Source organism: Aspergillus sclerotioniger (assembly GCF_003184525.1).
Source record: "Aspergillus sclerotioniger CBS 115572 chromosome Unknown BO94scaffold_5, whole genome shotgun sequence".
Lineage (NCBI taxonomy): Eukaryota > Fungi > Ascomycota > Eurotiomycetes > Eurotiales > Aspergillaceae > Aspergillus > Aspergillus sclerotioniger.
Window position 1 is genome coordinate 979,399 of NW_020290995.1, and position 25,408 is coordinate 1,004,806.

Below are 25,408 nucleotides of genomic sequence, written 5' to 3' on the forward strand. Positions count from 1 at the left end.
AGAGCTTATAGCACGAACATGGACACCCTCTGTATCGAGCATAAGCTACAGCATCAACCATAGCATATTCCAGAAACATCGGCAGACGAATGCAGATGTCATGGACGTTCTCCCCACCACATCATAATCATATCGCATCAGATATCTCTTTCTTTGTCTCTAAAAATATAAGTAATATGCAGAGATAGCACACCCCAGGCTAGTTGGTCGTCGACGAATCTCTAGCATATCATACAGACGGCTTTTGCTTCATGCTTCAAATATAGTCCGCTTTCATATCGTCGACGTACTTGCTCGGGCTCAAAATACGTCAGCATATCACATTTCGCATCATATCTTCATTCAAGCGATCGAATGACCACTCTTATTGTTGTGGAATTCTGTATCAGACGCATCTTGATGATGAGTGAAGGCTTTTCCCGTACCCGTTCCTTGGATGTGAGATTATGGAATGACTTCGGTGACACGCATATAACCCACGTCTTGCGATATCATACCTATCCTCGTCCGGAGAAATCAGACATCGGGGATAGCGAGAACTTTGATCTGATATTCACTGCATGTTATTGTTATTGAATGTAGAGACAACCTCTGTCCCGATTCTGTGGCATCCATGAAAGAATCCCCTTCAGGCACCGGAGTATGTCATTGGTTGTTTTGATGCATGATCGCCAGCTATGAGTTAATATACCACAGGTCAAACAGAGCCGACAACGTGTATATCGCTATATAGCAGATAGAATGGTCACGGTGGGCTTTATCGTGGGTATGTTCTAGGACATTGTAAAGGTCTCTAATGAGATCATGTCTAGCTGGTCGCATCCATTGTGGATGTGAAAACGGTTAACAATGGTAGATGTGACCGAGTGCGTCGAATAACGTATGCACCATGTTTGTGCTTTGCAGTTGTTGTGTAATCTCGGGCCTGGGGGAAGATGTATTTTCTTTGGGAATTGGGGTTAATCCATGGATTGTAGAGAGAAAGTATTGATGGCGGTAGGGACAAAGCTGGATATGGGGAGGTTATAGTGGTAGATATAAGATATCTCCATAGTATACTGGAATGGAAGGAATCATGTCATGATGACTGATTGCTCTTCTTTGACGCTCCAAGATGGGGACGATGGAGGAAGAAGAGTTGGAGGGGGATTGGGCTTTATATAGCCGTGACACGGGAATCAGAGTTAGTTAATGGCCGAGATGAATCATCGGAATCTATCGAGGGTAATATAGAATGGAAATCGGGGTGAATCTAGTCCCCGTGAAAGGCAGGACATCACTAATATTACCCACGTATTTATAATTCATAGCATTAGGAGAATAAAGGTGAATAATTACATAGGAATCTATTAAAGAATGTAGTCTATCGCTAAAGCCAGTATAACCCCAAACCATACAAAATGCCTCCCAAGTATAATCATGAGTGATAATCACGGTGATGGTTTTCATTACCATCAACCACCATCTCCACTGTTTGCGACACATCTACTGTCTTATGGATACCTCCCACATCAGCACTGCCCTCCATGTCGACTGTCCCCGCGAAGGTGATCAGATGCGACTGGTCGCAGGCGGACTCGGTGCCATCGGCGCGCCGGGATGTCCCCAGTGAGAATCGCTTGTTGCTTCCCTTGAGCTTGCTTAAATTGACCGACGATTCGGGTTCGTAGTAGCGTTGGGAGCTGTAATCCTTCTTGCGGAGCTTGTTGATCAGGATGTTGACGGTAGGAAGACAGGCGCAGATCATAGCAACTCCTCCTTCGGCGTTTCTGAGCGGGTTAGAAATGTCCCAAAGGCATATGGATAGAACTCACCCTGATAGAATCACAATCGTAAAAACAATTGTCTGGTCCTTAGAACTGCCATCCCGTAAAACCAGCACCAATCGATACAGACTAAACGCCGTCGCCAACCCACCCGCCGACAGCATTCCAATCACCCGCAGTTTCTTACTCCGAGACATCTGCAGCGACCATGTCAACGGTAGCGGCAGAATCAAGATGATCAAGTCCGCCACCACACTGATGACCGAGTCGGCAATCAGCGCGGCCCGTTGGTTGAGACACGACGCCTTCGGGTCGAGCGTCCAGTAGCCCGGAATCGGATCGCACATGCGGATCTTGATGATCTCCGCAATCACATAGTATACACAGAGACAGCCGAGGAGTATGTAGATGAAGAGGACTTTGGATCGGTAGGGACTGAAGATGCGGATGATGATTGAAAGGAGGGCGACTTTGACTAAGAGGGCCATGGGGCAGTAGAGCACGGTAGCGACGTAGCAGTACTGGTTATCGATTAGTAAAATTTCGGCACCGCGCGAGGGTCATACCTTGCGAAAGAGCACCTGGTGTGCTTCCGAGACATCGTCAATGTGGTAACCTCCGCCATAGTGACCCACTGGAGATTGTCAGAAGGGTCAGCGACAAAGTGATTGATACGTACCTGCAATGGCAACCCCACAGTATCCCATGAACAAGATCTACCCGAGTTAGCGGGGTGAAGCAGCAAGCAGCGCTCTACGTACCCATGCGATTAGACATGACCCTGTTGGGGTTAGTATAATAGGACTGGAGCAAGAACCGACACGTACAGTCTTCAACCGCTACAAACTGCTTGTAGTAGATGCGGATGGAGAATCGCAAAATGACGAAAACGCTAACGATCGGAATACAAAGACATTGTGTCACAAAGTTGATGGTGTTCAAAACATTGTTGGGGTCACTGAGTGACATGGCCAGTGGTCAATGCGGCCTCTTGAAAAAGGCACAACATGGAGAAGTTATGAATTGATGACCGTGGGGAGCCCCGAGAATTTATAAATAGGCTCAATTATAGACGCTTGGTCTGTCTGTCGGCGCCCGGGTCAAGCGCACAGCTGCATTGTCCATGATGGGCCTGCGGAGCCGCCTAGAGAAGCCCATCTTTGGGTCGGAATGAGGGAGACGACTCCGCGAAATGATCCCAATGGCGCTGGCTCATGATCGTCCCGCCCAGGTGTAGATACTAGAAAACTCTAGAGGGGGACAGCATCTCCCCGATGCAGTTGGTCTGGGAGGCGACTATGGAGCAGCCGAGCGAACCGATCGTGATAGGTCTCAGCAGGCCATAACGTCTACCTCTTTTGGGAGATGATGGGCAGGGAGAAGCAACCATGCAGCTTGCATTAGACCATCGTGTTTAAGCTTGCCACTGGGGCGTCGCATGCGATTTCTATCAATCATGTAGCCTGCAATCGGGAGTGCTCCGACGGTGCCCCAAACCAACCATGGTTCACCCAAAAGTGACACCCGTCGGGGGAGATCGGCTATCTGGAATGTCTCATGTTGACACCCCGTTTGAGTTTGGTGACGGTCTCTCCGGCCTCCGCAGTGTCGAATGATTTCATTATATAATTAGCGTTTCCCAGGGCCAGACCCGGACACATGGAAATTGGAGCCACGGCTGTAGGGCGTCGGAGATATCACGGCCCTGCGATCAGGAGGAATAACCATCGCCGATTATTACGCCCCCAGGCGCTCGTTCCAATAGCTCGCCAAACTACTTATGCACCAGATCCTGCCGCAGATAGGCCATGGCAACCATGCACTATCTGTCATGGCTGCAGCAGAGACCCGAGGGATCGACGCGTCCTGAGCCAAACCGAACCGGGGAACTCGGTGCAGGGGAATTTGGGAAGGGGGTCGTGCACTTTCTGGCGAGAGTCGAGAACTCGGGCTCCATCGTAAGACTAATCAGTAATTCCATCATCCAATGGCCTAACTGTCTAAGAGTCACCACTCACCAGCCCGTCTGGATGGAACCTCGCCATCGAGTTGCCGCGGAAGTTGTTCTTCCGGCTGGGACACCGACCCGTGCCTTAGCGTGCCCTAACCAGCCGCCAAGAGCCGCGATAGGGGATTTTGACTTTCGCTTGCTTTGCAATAGTGGAGCCCCTGATCGCGTCCTTCCAATTATTTCCTGGTCGATGTGATGGCTCACATTGTTCAACTTATCTGCGTATGTTTGGTGAAGATTACGCCTCAGGTCATGTTCTCAACAAGCGTGGCGGACAGGCTTCCATCCTTCCAGGAACTCAGCCTTGCCTCCGATCAGCAAGCCTGCAGAATGCTTGAAACCCACGCGGTCGCCACGCGATTTGCAAAACAAAACAAGTGAGGCACCAAATGAACAATTAATTAATTGTTATGCAACCTCGGTTTACTGGGTAACATTCGTGGCCGCGCCTCCACTTGGCAAGGTTCAGCCCGTCTCGCCATTCCAATTTCTCGTGTCGTGAGCACTCTGGTTGGGTTCCAGCAACCTGTCAGGCTCCATCTGTCACCCTATATGGCAATGGTTCCGCATCTCCCCGTTTCAGTCCGTCGAGAATAGGAGTGGACTATCAGCAATGTGAGCTGCCGCAGCACTGAGGGGTCTTGTGAACGCCTACAGCCCGTGTCAACCAGGGGCTACTGCACTGGCCTGTTGCCTCTCGCTTCTCACTGCCGCTTCAGGTATTTGGCCATCCCATCGATTGAACCTGCAGGAATCGCATAATGAACGTGGCTCAGATTCAAGGCGCCGACTCCAGGCTCTTTCAGCCCCTTGCCATTGCCAATGGCAAACTCACTTTAAGCCACCGGGTGGTGCATGCCCCTCTGACTCGCAACCGGGGCGAGCCGTTGAACCCAAATAGCACCCCTGAAAACCCCAATCGGATCTGGTATCCTGGGGATCTGGTGGCTGAATATTATCGTCAACGGGCAACCCCAGGTGGGTTGATCATCTCGGAGGGCATTCCGCCATCGCTGGAGGTAAATATGTCCAGATACCCACGCTGATGCGTTGTTCGTTTGTTCTTAACACGCCAGCAGAGCAATGGAATGCCGGGCGTTCCCGGTCTCTTCACGGACGAGCAGGCCGTCGGATGGAAGAAAGTGGTCGAGACGGTCCATGCCCAGGGAGGATACATCTACTGCCAACTGTGGCACGCCGGTCGTGCTACCATCCCCCAGATGACCGGATACCCGCCAGTCTCAGCCTCTGCCAGTGTCTGGGACGACCCGAACGAATGCTACAGCCATCCCCCGGTGGGATCGACCGAGCCAGTTCGCTATGCCGACCACCCCCCGATCGAACTGACTGTCGCGCACATCAAGCAAACCATCCAGGACTACTGCAGAGCAGCCAAGACCGCCATGGAGATCGGCTTTGATGGAATCGAATTACACGCAGGCAACGGATACCTCCCCGAGCAATTCTTGAACTCAAACATCAACCAGCGGACGGACGAGTACGGCGGTACCCCCGAGAAGCGCTGTCGATTTGTGCTCGTATTGATGGACGAACTGGCTCAGACGGTGGGCGAGGAAAACCTGGCGATCCGACTCACCCCCTTCGGTCTGTTCAACCAGGCGCGTGGCGAGCAGCGTGTGGAAACCTGGACATTTCTGTGCGAATCGCTGAAGCAGACACACCCTCATCTGTCCTATGTCAGCTTCGTTGAGCCGGTAAGCAGATCCGTGGTCAGCTAACTTCCCCTGCTGATGTTTCTAGCGCTACGAGCAAATCTTCAGTTACGAAGAAAAGGACAGGTTCCTCAGCAGCTGGGGCCTCCCCAACGTCGATTTGTCCTCCTTCCGCAAGATCTTCGGCTCCACGCCCTTCTTCTCGGCCGGTGGCTGGGACCAAACCAACTCTTGGGGAGTCCTGGAGGAGGGCAAGTACGACGCCCTGTTGTATGGGCGATACTTCACAAGCAACCCGGATCTGGTGGAGAGACTGCGCAAGGGCATCCCGTTTGCCCCGTACGATCGCACCCGTTTCTATGGGCCGTTTGAGGATAATGCGTTCCACTATGTGGACTATGAGCCTGCTGCAGAATCGACACAGACGCTCCTCAAAGTCCAGAGCCAACTTTGATTGACGATGGCTTTTGTACATATTCATGATGCCATGCTGGTTTAGTATATACAATGGAGCATTCGTCTCATCCGTTAGGTTGTTGATCCGCATAATTCCACCAGTGATATACAGTATCAGAGCTTAAGCCGTATAGCCGCCGTCCACCACCAGGGCCGAGCCAACCATGTAACTGCTCATGGGGGAGGCCAGGAAGAGTATCACATCGCCGATTTCCTCGGGCTGGGCCTGGCGACCGATGACGGCTCGGTGCTCCAACTCTTGGTCCAAGTGGCCGCCTTCATACCAGGTGCGGGTCATGCGGGTATCCGTATATCTAAGAGGTCAGCACAAACCGGGCTTGCCAACAGGACACGTACCCCGGACAGACGGCGTTGATGCGGATTTCGTGCTGGATATACGCTTTGGCGTCCTAATCCGGTTAGCCTGCGCCGACAAGCTCATCGATGCGACCGACCAATTTTGAGATGGCCACCACAGCTGCACATCAGCCTTATTAGCCCATCATCCTCACAATAATCAGTCAACTCACCGTGCTTCGCCGCCGTATACGCCATTAATCCCGACCCACCGGTCGGAACAACCACCCCAAACATGGAAGCCACATTCACGATCGTCCCCCGACCGACTCGAAAGCCGCGCGATCTGCAACCCATTTAGCAGCAATCTGCTCAGTGAGGCTGGTAAGACATACTCCTGTGTCAGCATATGTCGGATGACCACTTTCTCGCAGAGCAACACCCCGGTCTGGTTGATATCGATGACCTTCTGCCAGTCCTGGACCGTCAGCTCATGGGTTGGGACCATACTCCCTATAATTCCGGCGCAGTGGACGGATATGTCGATGCGTCCGAACCGATCGACGGTGCGACGGACGGCTTCTTCGACACATGCTTCCTTGGAAACGTCGCCGGCGGTGGTCTCCACGAGGACATGGGGGCGTGAGGCCTGGAGTTGGTCTTTGGTGAGTTGGAGAAGAGCGGGGTCGAGATCGAAGAGCGACAAGGCGTCGATGCCGTTCTGCGCCAGCGTGAAGGCGGTCGTGCGCCCGATGCCTTTTTAATTCTTCCTGCAGGCAACGACAATGTCGAGCGGGGTTGCCTCGGTGGATAATCCTTGATGCCGAGCGGGGAACTGCCAAGGCATCATGCTGGATTCTATGCTATGTTATGCTATACTGGAATGGTTCACGGACATCTGGATGCATCCACGGCACACTAGACCAGCCTCAACTCAACCCAGGGGAACTGACAGTCCCCCCTGTGTAACCATGGCACTTTTCCGTCCCAGTGCAAGCTGCCACCGGTTTTGATACTTCGAGATTGGCTACATTCATCTGCATGGACTTTCCTTGAAACGTTCGCAGAAGATAAAAAATCATATTCTCATCCAAAATCATAACCCATAAACATATACCCAGTCCGCCATGAACCCATTATCAAGACAATAAGCCCATAACCCATCCAACCCCAACAAAAGGCATCAATCCAAGAACAGACCCAACAATCAAACACAATAACTCCTATACTACACTCATCAAGCTATACCCAAACAAACCCACTCTGAACCCTACACCATCTCCCCCGGATGCTGCATCCCCTGTCCCTGCCCCTGTCCCTGAACCTGATAAAACACCGGTTCCGGCTTCTTCATCATCGCCTCCGTATACTCCACCCCACCCCCATTACCCTGCCCCTGTGTAGTATACTCCCGCCCTGGAAAATAATAATACGGCGGCGCCCCAGCCCCCGAGGACGTCGTTGTCGTCACCCACTGTGCTCCACCCTGCTGTGGTGGATACATAAACTGCTGCTGCTGATACTGTTGACGGTAGTATTGGGCGCGAGCCTTGTCTTCGCGCTTATCGCGACGTTTTTGGTGGTAGTGGCGGATGACGAGGAAGATGCAGACGCAGACGAAGATGATGAAGAGGATAGGGACGATGATGATTTTGCCGATGAGTTTGCCGATGCTCATTTTGGTGGTTTTGTTTGGTTGGTGAGGGTGTGTAATTGGGAGGGTGGTTGTGGTTGTGGTTGAGTAGGATCAAAAAGATGGAGATTCGGCTGTGTTGTTGATGTAATTGTAGATGTAATTATGTTTGAAGGTAAATAGGTAGATAGGTAGACCGGTAGAAGCACTTCGTCTCGGCCAGACAAATATATACTAACGAAAGAAATAAACATTGACAAAAACAAGCTCAAGCCAAGACCTCCCGCACGGGTTATATACTCTCTGTCTGACAGCCCCAGCCCTACCCGTAGGCAGTCGCGTTAGAAAAAAAGCCTAGCACGGGGGGTATGCTGGGTCGGCGACTGCAGGAAGTGCCTGTCATGAGTGCTGGATGAGCGCTTCATGGGGGATGCTGATTCGATGGTGCAGTCAGCCCTGGAGGTGATATGCAGGCGGGTTCACCTGCGCTGGGCTGGTCACATTTCAGCGGGAACGGTGATTGGTGCTTCCCGGTAAAGCTTGGTTTGAGGGGGTGGATGAGGACTGCGGGTGGAAAGGGCCAATCAGACGGTGGAAGTTAGCGCTGTGGGTGGGAAAGTCGCGCACGGGGTGGTCATCCATAGGGCTGTATGGCCGCGGATTCTCTAGGAGGATTCTTGATGGGAGGGGTAGGTGGTATTCTTAGAGGTAGAGGATTGTTGGGGTTGGGAATGGTGAGCTATTTTTATGTCGGGTGGGTGGGATATGAGTCTCGTCCGTATCTAGGCAGATGAAGCTATACCCTTTGGAAAACCTGCGATGATTGAACAACAAGGTATCCAAGTGAGATATATAAAGGGAACTAACGAGCTTACATGACAGATATTGAAGGCTGGAGTACGGAAATAATGATTCACTTCTAGTACTACATAGAGAAATCATTCTACAACCAATCACGAGGTGGTATTGTTTCCCGGCAATCAGCATACGCTTAGTCAGCGCTGTGTTTTATGCAGTACATTACCAAGCCAGTAACGGTCTCGCCAGCTCCCTCTGATTCAGAATTCAGTCCTGATACTGAAGTCATGGATTCTACTCGGGTGAGGTATAAGATAGATTTATCTTTTATTACTCGATGATTATGCTAAGAGGATTTCATTACTACGGAGTAGGGATCTCGCCTGTTGCCGAAATTTCCGGGCCCGCCGCGGAGTCCGCGGGGAGCACGGCGGGCGCGGTCTTTCGGAAATGATGAAGATATACAACTTGACAGCAATGGGGTGGTTTTAAATGCTCGATTCCCGGACAAAAGGGGTGTACGTTTACATGACTATCATCTCAATCAATAGAATGTCTGCTGTAAACTCGGCGATAAGGTGAGTCTATACCTGTCCCCAGGAATCCCACGAAGATACATTGACCAACAATACATCCCTAGCCATCAAGCAAGCATGGATTCGAAAAATACCTCCCATGAGATCTCACCCGAGACCTCACCCGAGACCTCAGATAAAAAGCATGACGATGAAAAAATAACATTCGAGTTTGGCGGTGCCCCCGGGGTTACCCTCGCGATCATCGGATTCCCCCTCCTAATGTACTACATGTACATAGGAGCGACTCTGTATGACGGCCACCTCCCCCTACCTGAAGATAATCAGTCCATCTCAGAGTTCCTCTCCCATCTCGTCAACCTCGCCTATACCCACGCCTACCCCTACCGCGAAGCCTGGATCATATACTGGACCTTTTTGGTTCTCGAAGGAATTGGGTACCTCTACCTCCCCGGTGTATACGGAAAGGGAAAATGTCTCCCTCACTTGAACGGAAAGCAACTGGATTATTACTGCTCTGCTGCAGCATCGTGGTATGTCACCATAGTTGCTGCCTTGGTTCTTCACTTCTCCGGGCTCTTCCGCTTGAGCACACTTGTCGATGAGTTCGGCCCGTTGATGTCCGTGGCTATCTGCTCGGGTTTCTTGGTATCGATCATTGCATACGTGTCTGCATTTGCAAGAGGTGTACAACACCGAATGACAGGATCCCATGTCTATGACTTCTTCATGGGCGCGGAGCTGAACCCCCGGTTGTTCGGGTGGCTCGATATGAAGATGTTCTTCGAAGTTCGCATCCCCTGGTACATCCTCTTTCTGTTGACACTCGGAACTGCACTGAAGCAGTGGGAGGACTATGGGTATGTGTCTGGACCGGTGTCGTTCATGCTTATGGCGCACTTTCTATACGCCAATGCATGTGCCAAGGGCGAAGAGCTGATTATCACTAGCTGGTATGTACCTAACTCCGTGAGTGGACAAAATTAACTGGATACAGGGATATGTATTATGAGAAATGGGGCTTTATGCTCATCTTCTGGAACTTGGCTGGTGTTCCCATGAGCTATTGTCATTGTACCCTGTACTTGGCGAATCATGACCCGTCGACCTATAAGTGGAACCCACTAGCGCTGGGACTGTTGTTCGTCATGTATCTCTTCGCGTACTGGGTGTGGGATACCTGCAACAGTCAGAAGAACCTATTTCGAGCCCAAGAGAGAGGAAAGCCCGTGAATCGAAAGACGTTTCCTCAGCTCCCCTGGAAGGCGGTTAAGAACCCTGTCTGCATCAAGACAAAAACGGGAGATTCGATTTTGTGTGATGGATGGTGTAAGTTGCCCCTTGTGGACTTTGGATCATGACTGATGAATAAAGATGGTATGGCGCGAAAGGTCCATTATAGCTGCGATTGGTTCTTTGCCTTTTCTTGGGGCCTTATAACTGGCTTCAACTCGCCGTTCCCGTGGTTCTACTCGGCCTTCTTCACGGTGATGATTATTCATCGTGCTCACCGGGATATCGAACGCTGTCGCGAGAGATATGGAGAAGCTTGGCGCGAGTATGAGCGAAGAGTTCCGTATTTGTTTATCCCAGTGAGTTCTCCTAGTTTTCCTTTGAACCAAGCTAACCAAAAAAGTATGTCTTTTAATGTACTATGATCACTTCGGGTGTTGACTGATGCTTTTCGACGCGGACCACCTCAAGTGCCTTCTTAAAGAATTTTCCCCGTGAATAGTGAGAGAGCTATCAATTCCTCTACCGGAAAGGAATGAAGTCCTGAGTCGCTAGGCTCAGAAGGCAAATCACTCAGGTTGTGGATGGATGTGGTGGTTGCATGATAATGTCGTCAACCCAAAACTTATTGAATCACTGCTCATCATACTTACATGTACATTAGTGGTTAATTGAACTAAAGAATCTAATCAGATATGACAGGATTTGTCACTGGCCCACGGTTCATCGACGCGTCCTGAGGCGCGTCTCTCATTGGCTTTCCTTGAAAGTGGATTTTCGCGATCGCTTGACATGTCGGACATTTGACCATTCTTATTGGCTTATTGGGGGGCTGGACGACGTAGTGAATGCGCAAGAGTGACTAGGCATGATGTAACTATTGCATTGAATCGTTGATATATTCGGAACTTAAAATATCCATCACCGACCGGTTTGTACCAATAAAGTCATTCAAGAACATGGATATATCCGCCTGGTTCATCGTGGATTCAAATGTATTCTCCGGCCACGGGACATCGGGCAAGGCGATATTCCCCAGCCCGTTGTTTGTAGGCATCACAAGGGACCCATCTTGGTGCTGTTCCAACCCAGTCAGTGTCTGCTGTGAATTAACGAGAATCTGCGCTGCCCGGACGAAGGCTTCGCAGACTGTGTAGAGGTGCATTGATCCACGGGAAAGGCCTTTGATCAGTTCCAAAGAGCTGGCCGTATCTTGCAGCAGAGCCAGATCAGCTGTGCTAGCCGTTGTAATGGCGTGAGTGAAGACGATAACGAATGGAGTAAAGGAAGGGTAAAGAAGAATCCTATTTTGTTAGTACTATTTCTTTTCACAGAGGCGGTGAACGTACCAGGTGACATATTCTGTCTGCTTGTGCGTCTGACGGCCACGGAAGTAGGTGAAACACTTCAAATGACTCTGTAACGCGGCAGTTGCAGATTCATAACAGCGAGATGAAATTGCCATGGCATCGCGTGGACGTGTCTGCGCACGGTAGATAACGGTCAACACAGAGTATGCTATGAAATCTGCGCAGGCTGCCATTCCATGCAAAGAGTCGGCATAGAGACCCGGACTGACATCAATCTGAGGACGTCAGTAAATGAATTGCTGATGTACAAAAGCAAGCATACTGCAAGAAGTCTGTCCCGCACGGCCATTAGATCGGAAGATAATCGATCTATGGAAGCCGACCTTTGCTGATCGACCGCTCGACAAGCAGAGGTAGAGTACAACTGATCATAGACTCTACCCTGGACACCAGCAAATTCCACAATCACAAGCCCCATCAAGTCCCATGGCCGATGCTTGGGATCATTTGAGGGGGTAAAAAGATCAGCATCTATATCGTGATCTTGGAAATGGGAGGTCACTCCAATATTGAGAGAAATGTTCTTGTCGATTGTGTAAAGTGCCCAAAAGGCACGGCGCTTTTCCTCGGCCGAAGGAAATTCGTCCCTTTCCAAAGTAGAACGTCGGTGCAAGCCCATACTCTGACACATGTTAAATGCCAGGGAGAGGTAGGACCAACAGCGTTGGATGTCAAATCCCTCTTGTGCTTTCATGACCTGCAAGAGTCAGAACGGGTAGACACAAAAGACATCGACGTACCCCTAGTAGCAATGCCTGTACTTTCTCTAGTGTTGGGTCGACCATAATCTCAGGCATGCTCAAGCCGGTAGCAAAATAATGCTCACAAATTTTGAGGCTTGATTGAAGATCAAAGCGTGCGAGATCTGGATCTTCCGCATGCAGGTAGTCGCGGATGATGTAGAAGAGAAGGCCATAGAAGAGAGTCAACGTCCCAGCAGGGACCGGGTTGAGCGGAAAGTATATTGACTGGCATAAGGATTCAACCCGGGCAGAGTTTATCCATGACTGACTGACCAGGAAGAAGGGAGGTTGGGCTATACGCGTCAGTGGCATAGGGTGGCGGAGAGGCAATGCATACATTTGACCTTCTTCACGACAGCTACTACCATATCGACCGGAAGCAATTTTTCTTTTGGCTGAATAGGCGATTGTTCGCCGCTTTGGGCCACGGAGGCGTGGTGCCTATCGAGACTGGTCTTTAGAGACGACAGCGCGGCAGAAACATAGTCACCCAGTTGTCCATTCCTGGAAGTGTTGGCGGCAGAGTAAGCTGCATCCCTAGCTACAAGAGTCTCATGATGAAATGACGACTGCCCTTCAAATGGAGGAGCTGTTGGGCTGGCGGAAATCGGATGGACTGGCTGCACAGATGCCCGCACTGAAGCCGATGGCTGTGTTATCTGCTGGAGCGCTTTCTGGAGGGACGTGAGTTGTTCTTGAAGTGCTGAAAACCTTTGCTCACTGAATGAGATACTTCATCTTAGTCCTGGCACATTGATCGAATCCAAATCACTTACTAGTCGTCGGAATCACCTCTTCGTGAAGGACCAGAACCCACTGAGGTGCTGGCGGAACCACAGGCGATCCCAAGAACACTGCAGCTGGAACAGGGAATTACTTTGTCACACTTGATCTGAACTTAGATTATCAGCCAGTGTGAGGAACAAATAGGATCCATAGTAGAATACCTTTCGGAGACGACAGTTTTCGCACTGGACCAGATTAGTAGTAGGAAACAACTGGTGTGTGGACAATGAGGCCATACCGCACGGGCCCGGAAGGAATTGCGGGCGGGGGTCGGGGTTCTGGCAGTCATTGTCATGTCCAGCTATCAAAGCCCATTTTTCAATACTCGACCGACTCTGCCTGGCTGAGTAGTACCTCAGTAGTTGTTGTTGAGATGGAGTAGACGAACTAGATGAAGTAAGCTGAAGTTGTCTCCGGATCCCGACCGTGTTGGAGACCATTCCCGTTTAGGCTAGACGTCACCCTTTGGGATAAGTGCATCTCGTGATGTTCATTCCTCAATCAGGCAAGGGCCATTCTCTGGATCGAATGACCCGGAGAATCTCCGAGCCATCTGCGATTCTCCATCCAACAGTCAGTCATGCGGCATTGCCGGCAAAAGTCCTTATAGCCATACAGCCATGGCCAGGCTCAGTTTACCCCGAGCGCAATAATAGCCTGATTGCAAAATTTAGCATGAATCCCCCACATCTGTGTCCTGACGATGTGGGGAAATCTTCCAGACGGTCAGAATGCGTTTGTATATGAGTGAAGCAGGGGTCCAGAATCTCAGGCTTGCTCTCCATGGAGTCATCGACAAGGCTATTGCAGCATGAGGGGTTTTGCATACACTTCGCTGGCTTTAGCTTCTATATGGTCGCTGACAGCGGCTGAAGATGGATACAATGGCTGGCTTCGATACGCACCAATTCCATGCGATCTCAGCTGTCTGCAAGCTTTACCGTCGCACGTTGTGTTGCTGAATAGCACCAGAGGGAATCCAATCGAGACTGCGGGGCGGGAACTCAAGGCAGGCTTCCAATCCATTCTTTCAAAGAACCTGTCATCTCTGCCTCTACAATGTGATAGTCCTGCATCAATACTGGTGGCTACCGTTGACGAATACCGACAACGATGCAACGGCAACATCACCGTACCCGCGCTCGATGACGATGGCTTCTGGTTACAATCCCGAGGTGATACTGTTCGAATCCTAGGCCAGAATGACCGAGGCGCCCTGTACGGAGCATACGAATATCTATCCATGGTAGCGCAGCGCAATTTTTCTCACGTCGCTTATGCCAGCAGCCCGCACGCTCCGATCCGTTGGGTGAACCAGTGGGATAACATGGACGGAAGCATTGAAAGAGGTTACGGTGGAGCGTCCATATTTTTTGAGAACGGCACAGTGGTCGATGACTTGGCACCAGTTGAGCAGTATGCTAGATTGCTTGCATCTATTCGGGTCAATGCAATTGTCGTCAACAACGTCAATGCCAACGCAACTCTACTCTTACCAGAAAACATGAAGGGCCTGGCCCGGATAGCAGATACCTGTCGACCATACGGCGTGCAGATTGGCATATCCCTCAACTTTGCTTCTCCTGAAGACGTGGGTAGCCTCGACACTTACGATCCCCTCGATTCTGGTGTCATTGCATGGTGGCAGAATATCACCGACAGCCTGTATACTTACGTCCCGGACATGGCTGGATACCTTGTCAAAGCAGACTCCGAGGGCCAGCCAGGCCCTGACACGTACAATCGCACATTGGCACAGGGGGCCAACCTTTTTGCGCGGGCCCTACAGCCACATGGTGGTGTGCTTATGTTCCGTGCCTTTGTTTATGATGACAACCTAAATGAATCAGACTGGAAGGCCGATCGTGCCAAGGCTGCAGTGGAGTACTTCAAGGACTTAGACGGGCAATTCGAAGAGAATGTTGTGGTACAGATCAAGTATGGCCCGATCGACTTTCAAGTGCGTGAGCCTACATCACCCCTTTTTGCCAACCTCTATCACACCAATACGGCCATTGAGCTGGAGGTCAGCCAGGAGTATTTGGGCCAGCAATGCCATCTAGTGTACTTACCTCCGCTCTGGAAGACTGTTTTGGATTTCGACTTGCGTGTGGATCACCAGCCGTCAGTGGTTCGCGACATTATTTCTGGAGAGCGATTTAACCGATCACTCGGGGGCTGGGCTGCGGTTGTCAACGTTGGTACTAACAGGACCTGGTTGGGTAGCCACCTTGCAATGTCCAATCTCTATGCATACGGCCGTCTGGCTTGGAGCCCAACAGATGATTCCGAGCAGATTCTTCAAGACTGGACTCGCCTCACATTCGGTCAATCTCATCAGGTAGTCGACACGATTACTGATATGTCCATGGCTTCCTGGCCAGCCTACGAGAACTACACAGGTAACCTGGGCATACAGACTCTGACCGATATTCTGTATACACACTATGGTCCGAATCCAGCTACACAAGATAACAACGGTTGGGGTCAATGGACGCGTGCCGACCACCTTTCAGTCGGCATGGATCGGACAGTCGGGAACGGCACTGGTTATACCGGTCAATACCCAGAGGAGGTAGCGCGCGTATACGAGTCATTGGAAGCCACGCCAGATGATCTCGTCCTGTGGTTCCACCATGTGCCATGGAACCATCGGCTGCATTCCGGAGAGACTGTTATTCAGCATTTCTACAACGCTCACTATGCGGGGGCAGAAACTGCGCAAGGATTTATCAGCCAGTGGGAATCTTTGAAGGGTTTGATAGATCAGGAGCGATACGAAGCCATGGGGACGCGACTCGTCTATCAGGCAGGACATTCTATAGTCTGGCGCGATGCCATTGTCAACTTCTACTACAACATGACGGGGATTCCCGATGTTTATGGACGCGTCGGTCACCACCCCTGGCGCATCGAAGCCGAGAGCATGGCGTTGGACGGCTACGAACTGTACACAGTTAGCCCATTTGAGGCTGCTTCCAACACCACAGCAATTGTCACTACGTCTAACTCGACCACAGGGGTAGCTAGGACAACGCTTCAAGCTCCATCCGGAACATACGACATAGGCGTGAACTACTATGACCTTTATGGCGGGCAATCCCACTGGACATTGTCGGTGAATGGCAATGTGGTTGGTCAATGGCTTGGGGACATGGATCATCATTCTCTCGGTCACACCCCGTCTATTTATCTGGACGGCCACTCGGCCACTCGAGTTACGTTCAAAGGGATAGAGATCCAGCAAGGAGATGAGTTGAAGATTGTTGGTCAAGCAAATGGAGTCGAGCCTGCACCGGTGGATTACGTAGTTCTGCTTCCTCCAGGTGTGATCGATTAATGCCTGCTCTTTACAAGACATGGAGTTTCCTCCACCCACTAGATACGATGCTCAAGAATATATGTGGAAGGTAATTCATGAAGTGTTCCCTGCTGATAATAGTTTATGTTGTTGGCGGTGAAATACTCCAGTTCTCCAAGCGCAGTCACATTCCTCCAAGCAACGAAAAGCTTCCGCGTCTCAAGTATTACCTCCAGATCTCTCTGCCTCTCAGGCCACATTCGTGTTTTGATTGCTCAGGAACCACAATCGGTCATGGATTAAGCTGGCCAAAGTAACATGATTCGTAAGATGTGCCCATGTCCATGCGGTTCGTCCCTCAACATCCGGACGGTCTATATCAACACCTTCTGTACTGAGCAGCAACTCGACAGCTTCTTTACACCCGAAGGCTGCCGCTTTTGACAGGGGAGTCCGTCCTCTAGAGTCCTGATAATTAGGATTGACCTCTCCAGTGGCAAAAAGTGTCCTGACTACTGCCTCATGATTACGGTGCACTGCCCAAAATAAGGGTGTTCCCCCGTCCCCGCGGGCATCTTTGACATCTGGACAGGCGCCCTCGTCAAGCAGAAGTCTGACTACATTCTCATGTCCTTCATATCCCGCTATAGTAAGGGGTGTCATTCCATCAGCGTCTTTGGACTCTATGTCAGCTCCAGCCATAAGCAACGTTTTGACTATTGCCACGTTGCCGCCTTCTGCCGCGCACAACAGAGCGTCGTCTCCATCCTCTGCACGATGGTGGGGGTTAACACCTGCACGTTGTAGTAGCAGATTGACTATCCCCTCATGTCCATTTCGTGAGGCAAACATCAAGGGTATCCATCCAACTTCATCTTTGGGGTCCGGATCGATGCTTCCCATAGAAAGTAGCAACCTCGCTATTTGTTCATGTCCATGACTCGCTGCAAGCGTTAATGGCGTCTTTCCACGTCCATTCCTGGAGTTAGGATCGACGCCTTCCGTGGTGAGTAGTCATCTGACTATCTTGTCATATCCATACCATGCTGCCAACAATAAAGGTGTTTGTCCGGCATCACTACGACAATCAGGATCGACACATCCCGTCGCAAGTAACATTTCAATTACTGCCTCATGGCCCTTCTCAGCTGCTCTTATCAGTGGTGTCTCTCCCCATTGATCTTTCCGATCAGGATCGACATATCCCGTGGAAAGCAGGAGATTGACAACTGCTGCATGTCCGGTCAGGGCCACTTGCATCAATGGCGTTTCACCTTCTAGATTCCTCGAATCCAGGTTGACGCGCTTTGTGACGAGCAGCAATCTGACGATTTCTAGAAGTCCTTTCTGTGCTGCCCACCCAAGCGGCGTCTCCCCTTGAGAATCCCTGGGATCTGGATCGACACCGCCACCATCTCTCACAGCAAGGAGCTGCTTGAGTATGCCTTCATGTGCACCCAAGACAGCCCACCAAAGTGGAGTCTTCCCATTGTGATTTCGAGAATCGGGGTTGATGCCCTTTGTTGCCAATAGGACTCTGACCACTTCATCGCGCCCATTTCCCGCTGCCAGTGAAAGGGGCGTCTCTCCCTTAGAATTCCTGGAATTCGCATCCACCCCGGTGGTGGCCAGCAGCCACTGGACCACGGCCACATGCCCATTCTTAGCAGCCTCGAGCAGCGCCGCTTGCAGAGCTCTGGACTGTGTCTGTGCTCCGGCAGAGAGCGCTTTGCGTGCTGTCGCTTCCTGGCCCCATTCCGCGGCCCACACCAAGGAGGAACTGTCGTCCTGTCGAACGTTACGGCGATATAGATAAGGGTTTACCAAACTGTAGAGACGGGGGTTTGCTTGGGCAAATGCGTTGATATTATGCTCGGTTTCCAGTGACTCTGCGATAGACAGCAGCAGCTCATTTGGCAACTGAAGTAGTAGCGACATGCTGGCTATATGGAATGAAGGCAGAGGATAAAGAAACCGAATGGGAGGCCGTGGGGGGTAAGCTGCATATTAATCTGACTGAGTGGGGTGGCTGTACTGTGTTAACCAATTCTATTGGAGGTGAGTCACGACCTAGAACGCCTTCTGCTGTCGGCTTCATCCCCAACCTTCTCCCCTCCCAACACCAACACCAACACCACCAACCACTAAGAATAATATGACACCCATCCACAATCTAGAGGATTTGACCTATTCTCACCCGGACACAGCGGACTACACCCTAGATGACATCCCCACTCTCTGCCCCCTGGACAATGGACAACTCCACGATGCCCCAATCTACGGGCTAGGAACCTTGGAGCAACTCCCATTAGAACTCCTCCAAATAATCCTCGTCCAACTTGAAATCAAAGCCCTCACCGATTTTCGCCGTGTCAATCGCCAAGCCAGACAAATCGTCAACTCAGTCCCCCAATACAACCAGATCGTTCAACACGCACCTATATCCATCCGCGCCATCCTCAGCATCGAAACAGGAGACTGGATAACATGCCAGCATCTCCACGAAACCCTCCTTACCGACACATGCGAAAAATGCGGCAGCTTCGGCGGTTACCTATACCTAATCACCTGCCGTCGCGTATGCTTCCTCTGCCTAAGCACGAGAACTACCTATCGTCCCCTTTTGAAAGTCACTGCGGCACGAGAATTCGGTCTCCGGAGGGAAGACTTCGCCAATCTGCCTCAAATGAGATGTCTTCCGGGGGTGTACTCTCCAGTTAAATCTACTTATCGGAGACGGTTCACATATGTCGACCATGATGCTGCACGACAAGCGGGGATCAAGCTACATGGGTCTGTCGAAGCGATGAACCGATACGCAGATCAGTTGGAAGTTGAACGATTGAAGAAATACCCAGAACCGGGTCCTCTGCGTGACAGTCAACTTATTCAACGACATAGGTCGAGGAATAGGTTTAAAGGGACCTTTTCTTACGGGCAGCGATTTCTGGGAGTTATTCGCGCACCGTTGATCAATACGCGCGAGGGGAGTACGGAGTGGGGCTTCTATTGTGTCGGGTGCAAAAATCACTACGATAATAAAGCTTTGCATTGGCGATGTTTGTATACGAGGGAGAGCTTCCAGAAACATATCAAGAGATATGGGAACATTGTGGATGGGAAACATGAACGACTTGAATACTGACGAGGAAGCGGAGAAGCATCATGGCTTTCATAGTGAGTCCTCAATCACGTTACACAGGGTTCGTGGATAGTCGTGGTCTTTGACTATGGCCATCCCTAGCTTCCACAGGACCGATCTCGTGGGTTGCTCCCAAACATTCGCGTTTCCTCAATACGAATCTCCATGTGCATTTCAGCATCATAGCACTTGAATATAATCACGACAAGGTCGAACTGTCCCAGGAAGCACTTGAGTGATAACATCCCTAGTTTCTTTCATTTGCCGCTCAACGGAGCTCACCATCACACATCCCTCACTCCACGCTATTATCATCACGCTCTCTTTTTGATTGCCCCTGAGACAGCGACCATGACTCTGATGCCTTGGTACAGGCTATTGTTGGTTAATCCGGACAAACACAGGAGGCTTTCTACGGATAAATGATACCGACTCGGACAGTACCACCGAGGACATTATGAGATGTCGGGTGAGACTGGGGGTATGTCGATGATTGTCCTTCGGAGAAACTACCTGTATAGGCATAGCACAATGGGATATTAACCCTGATGTCGTGTCTGCGCATGCCATTGGATTGATAGTGATGTATTTCTGAACAATCAGCGATGTGGTATTCTTGATTATAGGATCTTGGATTTCTCACTGGTGCGGCTTTTAGTCGAACCATGACGGGCGGTGGCCGTGTCTGCATTGCGATAAGACAGACCTAGCTGGTACAATGGGTCGAGTTGGACACGATGGGTCAGTAGTGAGGGGACAGTATGTCTCCTTTCATTATGCGTTTTGTTCGTCGGGTGGCATTTTTTGAGCAACATTTGATACGAGACTGACAAGGCGCTTCTAATTAGATTGAATCTTAAGAAATTATAACTCGCAGCCACATGTGCCTAATACCGAAATGTCTGTGAGTATCGGAATGCGCTTGGCTATATACAGCCATGCCGAATTTCACAGCCAGCACGAGGCCGTTCCACAGGCCTTACAAGTGAGTCGCATAGAATAAAATAGCACAGAAGAAATTTGCACAATGCATAAACCTGCCCAGACAGTGTTAAGCATTTTTCTCTTTGACCGGTCCCTCCAAAGTCTTTGTTGGTTTTGGCTTTGCGTCAAAGAAGCGTCGCATACTGCATTTCGCATGCCGGTCCATGACGGTCACATTGACATGTATCTCCGGGTCCGGACCATTGAGATATGTATTGGTGGCAACCATGTTATACCGTCGACTGAAAGCAAGGGTATAAGACTCGTGACCTCCGTATTCATAGGCCGAACCCGAGGAACAGCCTCGGATGACTTGATCCACTATTGGCGCAAGGCTGGCATCCTTTTCCATCCTTTGCATGTAGACCCAGCTATGCACATCGAATGAGGCACTTTCGAGTTGTCTTGGTGATACGTGAAACACTACGCCAATAGCTTTGCCAGATGGGTCCTCGAACTTCACAGCGGCCCATGTCTCAAAAGAGGACGAGTCCTTGCTGGTAAGTCGCAAGGTGCGGGTTTCCGGATCCCAAACCCGGGAGGGATAGAATTCCTTGACGCTGAAAGGTGGAGCTGCTGATTCGCCTCCATCGAGATTGAATCGGCATGTAAGACCTGTGCGTGGATCAGGAACACTGGGCTGTAGCCTGATATAAAGATCACGAGGTCTGGCGCTTGTCTCCATTCCCAAATCAACTCGCACTAGTCGTCCGCGTGAACTGTCATGATCAAGTTCATAGGTCCCGTCCGATCTTGGTGCCAGAGGAAGGGCCAGTATTCCCGTGACATCATCCTCGTAGTGGCAATCCAAGAGGGCGAAGCAAGCCTTCCGGTGTCCGGGTTGTTGTATGACAGGGAGTGGAATGTGGAGACCTCGGTTGGTCATTACATAGGGTCCGGTGCTTCGGGGGCGTGACCACTGGACAACGTTTTTGAGAAAGCAAGATGAAGAGGGAGCCAATATTGTATATGGCCGTTCGCGTTCAATGTCACAATAGGTCCATGCAAACAGCGTTTGATCGTCTGATGTCCTCATGATCTCTTCTTGGAGCCTGATAAACGCCGCCCTGCCTTCACCGTATAGAACAGGCATATGGACGTCAAAAAGGCCGAGAAGACAGTATGCTGCATCCTCTATCCTGGAGGTTCGCCTCGTAGCAGCCCATGACATTTTCTGTGAGATGCAAATCGATCGTAGGGACTCCTTGGTGTCTGTAGAGTCCTGTAGAACTTGTTGATCTATCCCAGTAATGACAAAAATCAGAGATACCAGTGATGCCTTGGTACCAAGAAAGTTCCAGCCGGATCCGTAAAAGGTCAGGTCATTAGGCGCAATCAACTCTTGCAATGTCCATCCCCGTGTAAACCAGCGACATCGTGCAAAGGGGCTATCCATTACCGCTTCGGGGTGACTTGGGCTGCGCCCTTTGACAGATACAATAGACCTGCCGCCAAGGCTGACCTTCCTGACTTTCTCATCTGGTAGGACCTCTGGGTGATCTCTGGGGACATCAGTCAAGTAAACGTAGCATTTGCTCGACCGCAGGTACCACTGGTACATGGAGTTGATCGCTTCCAGAAGCTCGACACTGCTGCTTCTGTCGATACAGCAGGTATCGACCCAGACATACTCCAGATTGTCCCTGGCGGCCTGTTGGCAAGCATACCTGATCTTGCGAAATCCTTCCTTGTCTGGGACTTGATTCTGGTACCCAGACCGCGCAAATGCTTGGATATCCTGGAAAGTCACTTCATCCCTCCCCCATGTATGAGACAGGATCGCATAATCGGGGATTTCACTATCGAAGTACTCCTTTAGCCGGTAAGTTCTCACATTGAGCAGCCTCATCTTGCCGTTCAAATTCAGAAGAAGCTTAGACATAGATGATTGATTTCCTATTGTCAGTCATCCTCTTATATAGGAGGAGCAGCAACTTCTTTCGTGCCAGTTGGCTGCTACGTGTCGGGCAGCATGTCGGCGGTGGTTTCCACCATGTATCTGCCTGGGTGGGACCACGCGCGTTCCCCGAGACGATCGCTTTTTGCGCTGTCGACGAGGTTGCTAAGCCCATTGAGTGCCATTTCTGCGTTCAGAGCTTCGTGAATCTCGTTGGCAACTCACGGACCGATGAAAGAAAGGAGAGGTGATGGAGCAGGAGGACAGGAGATCGTGGCTGCGTGGATCCCAATCGACGGCCTCTGCCCACCGCCCTGTTCTGCCGTGATACGGCGGGCGACACAGGCCATCGGGCAAAGGCGACGCGATGCGGCTTCCCTTCACTGGCTTAAGGGGCAAACAGCACGGGAAACTTGGGGAGCGCCCGTCGGACGTCGATCAGAAGCATGCCACGTCCACTTCTGCAGACAATGTAAACCCCCTTCAGCCCGTTCAGCCTCACCTTTTCCCAGTGGGTCTTGTGGACGTCGATCTCGAGCATTTGTTTCCGTCTTCAACCCGGGGAAATTGCCCGACCACCTGCCAGGCTTGAACCAAGTGGAGTCATATGGAACGGTCGTTCTAAGTAGACGACCGACAGCTTTTCGCGTGGTTGAAGGGTTCTACGGAAAAGGAACTGATATCAAGCAGGTTGCAGATTAGTTGGCGTTGATATCGGTTTACTTGGCTATGGCTTAAGGCTGCCTGGTTGCCTACTACATGACATGTGCAGTCAGTCGCCCCGATATGGGGCTGTCTAAGCTACTTAGCACTAGTTATTATGTGCAACCCAATGCTTCCAAATTCGCGGCAGCCAATCAGTTGCAACCTGGCATGAATATCGTCCAATAGTTGGCTATAAATATCCACCAAAAGCAATTACTTACAGGTGCGGGGTAAGCAGCCCATGAGCTATCCAATTATGCTCCCTTGCTTCACGTCTGAGTCCAGAAACCCAATGGTGTGAATTCCATGAAGAATACTACCCAAAGCTTGCCTCTCGGGTTTATTACCTTTGGAGTCCCCATGTGAGGAATTCTAGATATTGACGTTCTCATCAAAAGGTCACTGACTACCCGGTAGGTGTAACACTGTCCTACCCTGCCTGATTAGATCTAACTTGGTTCTTCACAGCCTCAACATGGTGGTGTCCTACATGCCCGAACCTCATCAACGAGGTACATTCGGTTTGCTATGGAGTTGCCTGAGTACACTTATCCTTTGCGTATGGACCGCGATGCACCCGAACCTGGTTCCTGTCCAGCGACCACTGGCAAAGACATACTACAAGTTATGTTTGATGATATGTGCCATTATATTCCCTGAGATGATAATGTGTATGGCCGTCGCGCAATGGCTCCATGCGAAACGCGTCCATCGGGCCTGGCTGGATGCTTGGAAGGGAGATGATGAACGTCAGCAGTGGCTGGGCCTGAGCGGATCCTTCTTTGTGATTATGGGTGGATTTGTGGTTAACGAAACCCAGGGGGCAGGTTCCTCCTGCCAATGGTCAAAGGATGGCCAGAGAATAAGCCAGCAGTCGGGCCACGACAAGCTCGTCACGACGATTGGGGAGAACGGGTTTATCGAGCTGCTCAATAATGGCTTCATTCAAGATCTGGTCAACAAGGGTCATCTGACTCGAGCGCATTTCGATCATCGCATCATTGACGACAAAGGCAAGTCAAGCAATATTGCCAAGACGATCGCTGTGGTCCAGGTGCTGTGGATGATGGTGCAGATCATCGGCCGTAAAGCCGCGGGTCTACCTATCACTCTGCTCGAAGTCCATGTGGCCATCCAGATCCCGTATTCAGTGATCGCGTATATTTGCTGGTGGTCGAAACCATTGGATGTGGCGCAGCCCATTCAGATACCCTTGGATAGAGAGCAGCTCCTGGGGCATGACTGCCGGCAGGAAACCAAATACCCTTTCTACGGTCAACTCTTCATCACCGAGCGGCCCAGCCACGGGTCATTCCCGCACATGCTCCTGCGCTCGATGTACGACGTGAGCGTGTTCTTCGATCATGGGGTCGAGCTGGCCTCTGCGGTTACCGCGGTCCTGACAGGGGGGCTGCATGCGACGGCGTGGCACTGGCACTTCCCCAGCTCCGCGGAGCGGTTGCTCTGGCGGATGGCGGCCATCGGGACGGGCGCGTTCCCAACCATTGCCTACCTGATCGTTCGCAACAGGGGCATTGAGCTCTTTCTCATCCGGCTTGCCTACTATGGACGATTCAACAACCGCAGCACGATCAAACAGGTATTCGACATCTTCGTAAGCATGTGCGACGCGTTTCGCGGTGCAGCAGATCTGGGAGACTGTGAGAGCCTGTCTATTGGAATCAAATCCAAACCTTCATCAGACTGGCCGCCTTGGATGCCGCCCTGGTTCCGAGTGGTACTCATGTCTGTCTTTCTAGTCTGTGGTCTGACGTACATGCTATGCATTCTGTACCTCACGGTCGAGTCGTTTGTTAGCCTAAGAAGCGTGCCCGTGGGGGTATATTCGACGCTTCGTTGGTCCAGTATTTTTCCTCATCTGTGAGATTGGCGCATGTACATAGCCTGCGGCAAGAATAATCCCAGTTCGAAGTATACTCTCCAAACAGACAACTCTCTTCTACCATGTCAACCCGCATATCCCCTTCCACACAACATGCATATCCCCATTCTCGAAGCCAGACACTATTCGATCAGGTATCACTCCAGCAGTATCGCCTCCATACAATTTGGACAC

At 50.9% G+C, this 25,408-nt stretch overlaps 11 protein-coding genes across 11 annotated transcripts; 6 read left to right on the plus strand and 5 right to left on the minus strand.

The window, feature by feature from the left end:
* Positions 1 to 1,325: 1,325 nt before the first annotated feature.
* Positions 1,326 to 2,871, minus strand: BO94DRAFT_532176 (uncharacterized protein). Its single transcript, XM_025611066.1, has 6 exons — positions 2,594 to 2,871; positions 2,528 to 2,547; positions 2,446 to 2,482; positions 2,333 to 2,400; positions 1,815 to 2,287; positions 1,326 to 1,769 (listed from the first exon to the last, which is right to left on the minus strand). The coding sequence occupies exons 1-6, from the start codon at positions 2,733 to 2,735 to the stop codon at positions 1,418 to 1,420; spliced, it is 1,092 nt and encodes a 363-aa protein (XP_025470986.1). The 5' UTR covers positions 2,736 to 2,871; the 3' UTR covers positions 1,326 to 1,417.
* Positions 2,872 to 3,344: 473 nt separating this feature from the next.
* On the plus strand, positions 3,345 to 4,024 carry BO94DRAFT_532178 (uncharacterized protein). The gene has a single exon (XM_025611067.1). The coding sequence runs from the start codon at positions 3,584 to 3,586 to the stop codon at positions 3,971 to 3,973; it is 390 nt and encodes a 129-aa protein (XP_025470987.1). The 5' UTR covers positions 3,345 to 3,583; the 3' UTR covers positions 3,974 to 4,024.
* A 514-nt stretch (positions 4,025 to 4,538) lies between these two features.
* On the plus strand, positions 4,539 to 5,904 carry BO94DRAFT_543465 (alkene reductase; the record flags this gene model as incomplete). The annotated part of the gene is made up of 3 exons (XM_025613139.1): positions 4,539 to 4,796; positions 4,857 to 5,492; positions 5,539 to 5,904. The coding sequence occupies 3 exons, from the start codon at positions 4,539 to 4,541 to the stop codon at positions 5,902 to 5,904; spliced, it is 1,260 nt and encodes a 419-aa protein (XP_025470988.1).
* A 123-nt stretch (positions 5,905 to 6,027) lies between these two features.
* Positions 6,028 to 6,960, minus strand: BO94DRAFT_458326 (SDR family NAD(P)-dependent oxidoreductase; the record flags this gene model as incomplete). The annotated part of the gene is made up of 5 exons (XM_025607786.1): positions 6,028 to 6,220; positions 6,264 to 6,316; positions 6,362 to 6,384; positions 6,437 to 6,549; positions 6,599 to 6,960. Coding segments are annotated over 5 exons (744 nt in total), but the record flags the coding sequence as incomplete, so codon positions are not given.
* A 270-nt stretch (positions 6,961 to 7,230) lies between these two features.
* Positions 7,231 to 8,240, minus strand: BO94DRAFT_532181 (uncharacterized protein). The gene has a single exon (XM_025611068.1). It carries the CDS (start codon positions 7,879 to 7,881, stop codon positions 7,474 to 7,476), a length of 408 nt encoding a protein of 135 aa, XP_025470990.1. The 5' UTR covers positions 7,882 to 8,240; the 3' UTR covers positions 7,231 to 7,473.
* A 915-nt stretch (positions 8,241 to 9,155) lies between these two features.
* Positions 9,156 to 11,137, plus strand: erg4A (c-24(28) sterol reductase). Its single transcript, XM_025611069.1, has 5 exons — positions 9,156 to 9,212; positions 9,275 to 10,123; positions 10,168 to 10,499; positions 10,545 to 10,762; positions 10,807 to 11,137. The coding sequence occupies exons 1-5, from the start codon at positions 9,187 to 9,189 to the stop codon at positions 10,816 to 10,818; spliced, it is 1,437 nt and encodes a 478-aa protein (XP_025470991.1). The 5' UTR covers positions 9,156 to 9,186; the 3' UTR covers positions 10,819 to 11,137.
* A 143-nt stretch (positions 11,138 to 11,280) lies between these two features.
* BO94DRAFT_582619 (transcription factor domain-containing protein) lies at positions 11,281 to 13,591 on the minus strand (the record flags this gene model as incomplete). The annotated part of the gene is made up of 8 exons (XM_025615485.1): positions 11,281 to 11,707; positions 11,753 to 11,988; positions 12,036 to 12,470; positions 12,514 to 12,809; positions 12,854 to 13,236; positions 13,293 to 13,408; positions 13,464 to 13,487; positions 13,541 to 13,591. The coding sequence occupies 8 exons, from the start codon at positions 13,589 to 13,591 to the stop codon at positions 11,281 to 11,283; spliced, it is 1,968 nt and encodes a 655-aa protein (XP_025470992.1).
* Positions 13,592 to 13,870: 279 nt separating this feature from the next.
* Positions 13,871 to 16,787, plus strand: aguA (alpha-glucuronidase). Its single transcript, XM_025609735.1, has one exon. It carries the CDS (start codon positions 14,114 to 14,116, stop codon positions 16,640 to 16,642), a length of 2,529 nt encoding a protein of 842 aa, XP_025470993.1. The 5' UTR covers positions 13,871 to 14,113; the 3' UTR covers positions 16,643 to 16,787.
* A 1,938-nt stretch (positions 16,788 to 18,725) lies between these two features.
* Positions 18,726 to 19,441, plus strand: BO94DRAFT_563691 (uncharacterized protein; the record flags this gene model as incomplete). Its single annotated transcript, XM_025614369.1, has 2 exons — positions 18,726 to 19,396; positions 19,426 to 19,441. Exons 1-2 carry the CDS (start codon positions 18,759 to 18,761, stop codon positions 19,439 to 19,441), a joined length of 654 nt encoding a protein of 217 aa, XP_025470994.1. The 5' UTR covers positions 18,726 to 18,758.
* A 1,355-nt stretch (positions 19,442 to 20,796) lies between these two features.
* Positions 20,797 to 22,578, minus strand: BO94DRAFT_458898 (HET-domain-containing protein; the record flags this gene model as incomplete). Its single annotated transcript, XM_025607815.1, has 1 exon — positions 20,797 to 22,578. One exon carries the CDS (start codon positions 22,576 to 22,578, stop codon positions 20,797 to 20,799), a length of 1,782 nt encoding a protein of 593 aa, XP_025470995.1.
* Positions 22,579 to 23,798: 1,220 nt separating this feature from the next.
* Positions 23,799 to 25,319, plus strand: BO94DRAFT_532186 (uncharacterized protein). The gene has a single exon (XM_025611070.1). The coding sequence runs from the start codon at positions 23,807 to 23,809 to the stop codon at positions 25,214 to 25,216; it is 1,410 nt and encodes a 469-aa protein (XP_025470996.1). The 5' UTR covers positions 23,799 to 23,806; the 3' UTR covers positions 25,217 to 25,319.
* Positions 25,320 to 25,408: the final 89 nt, after the last annotated feature.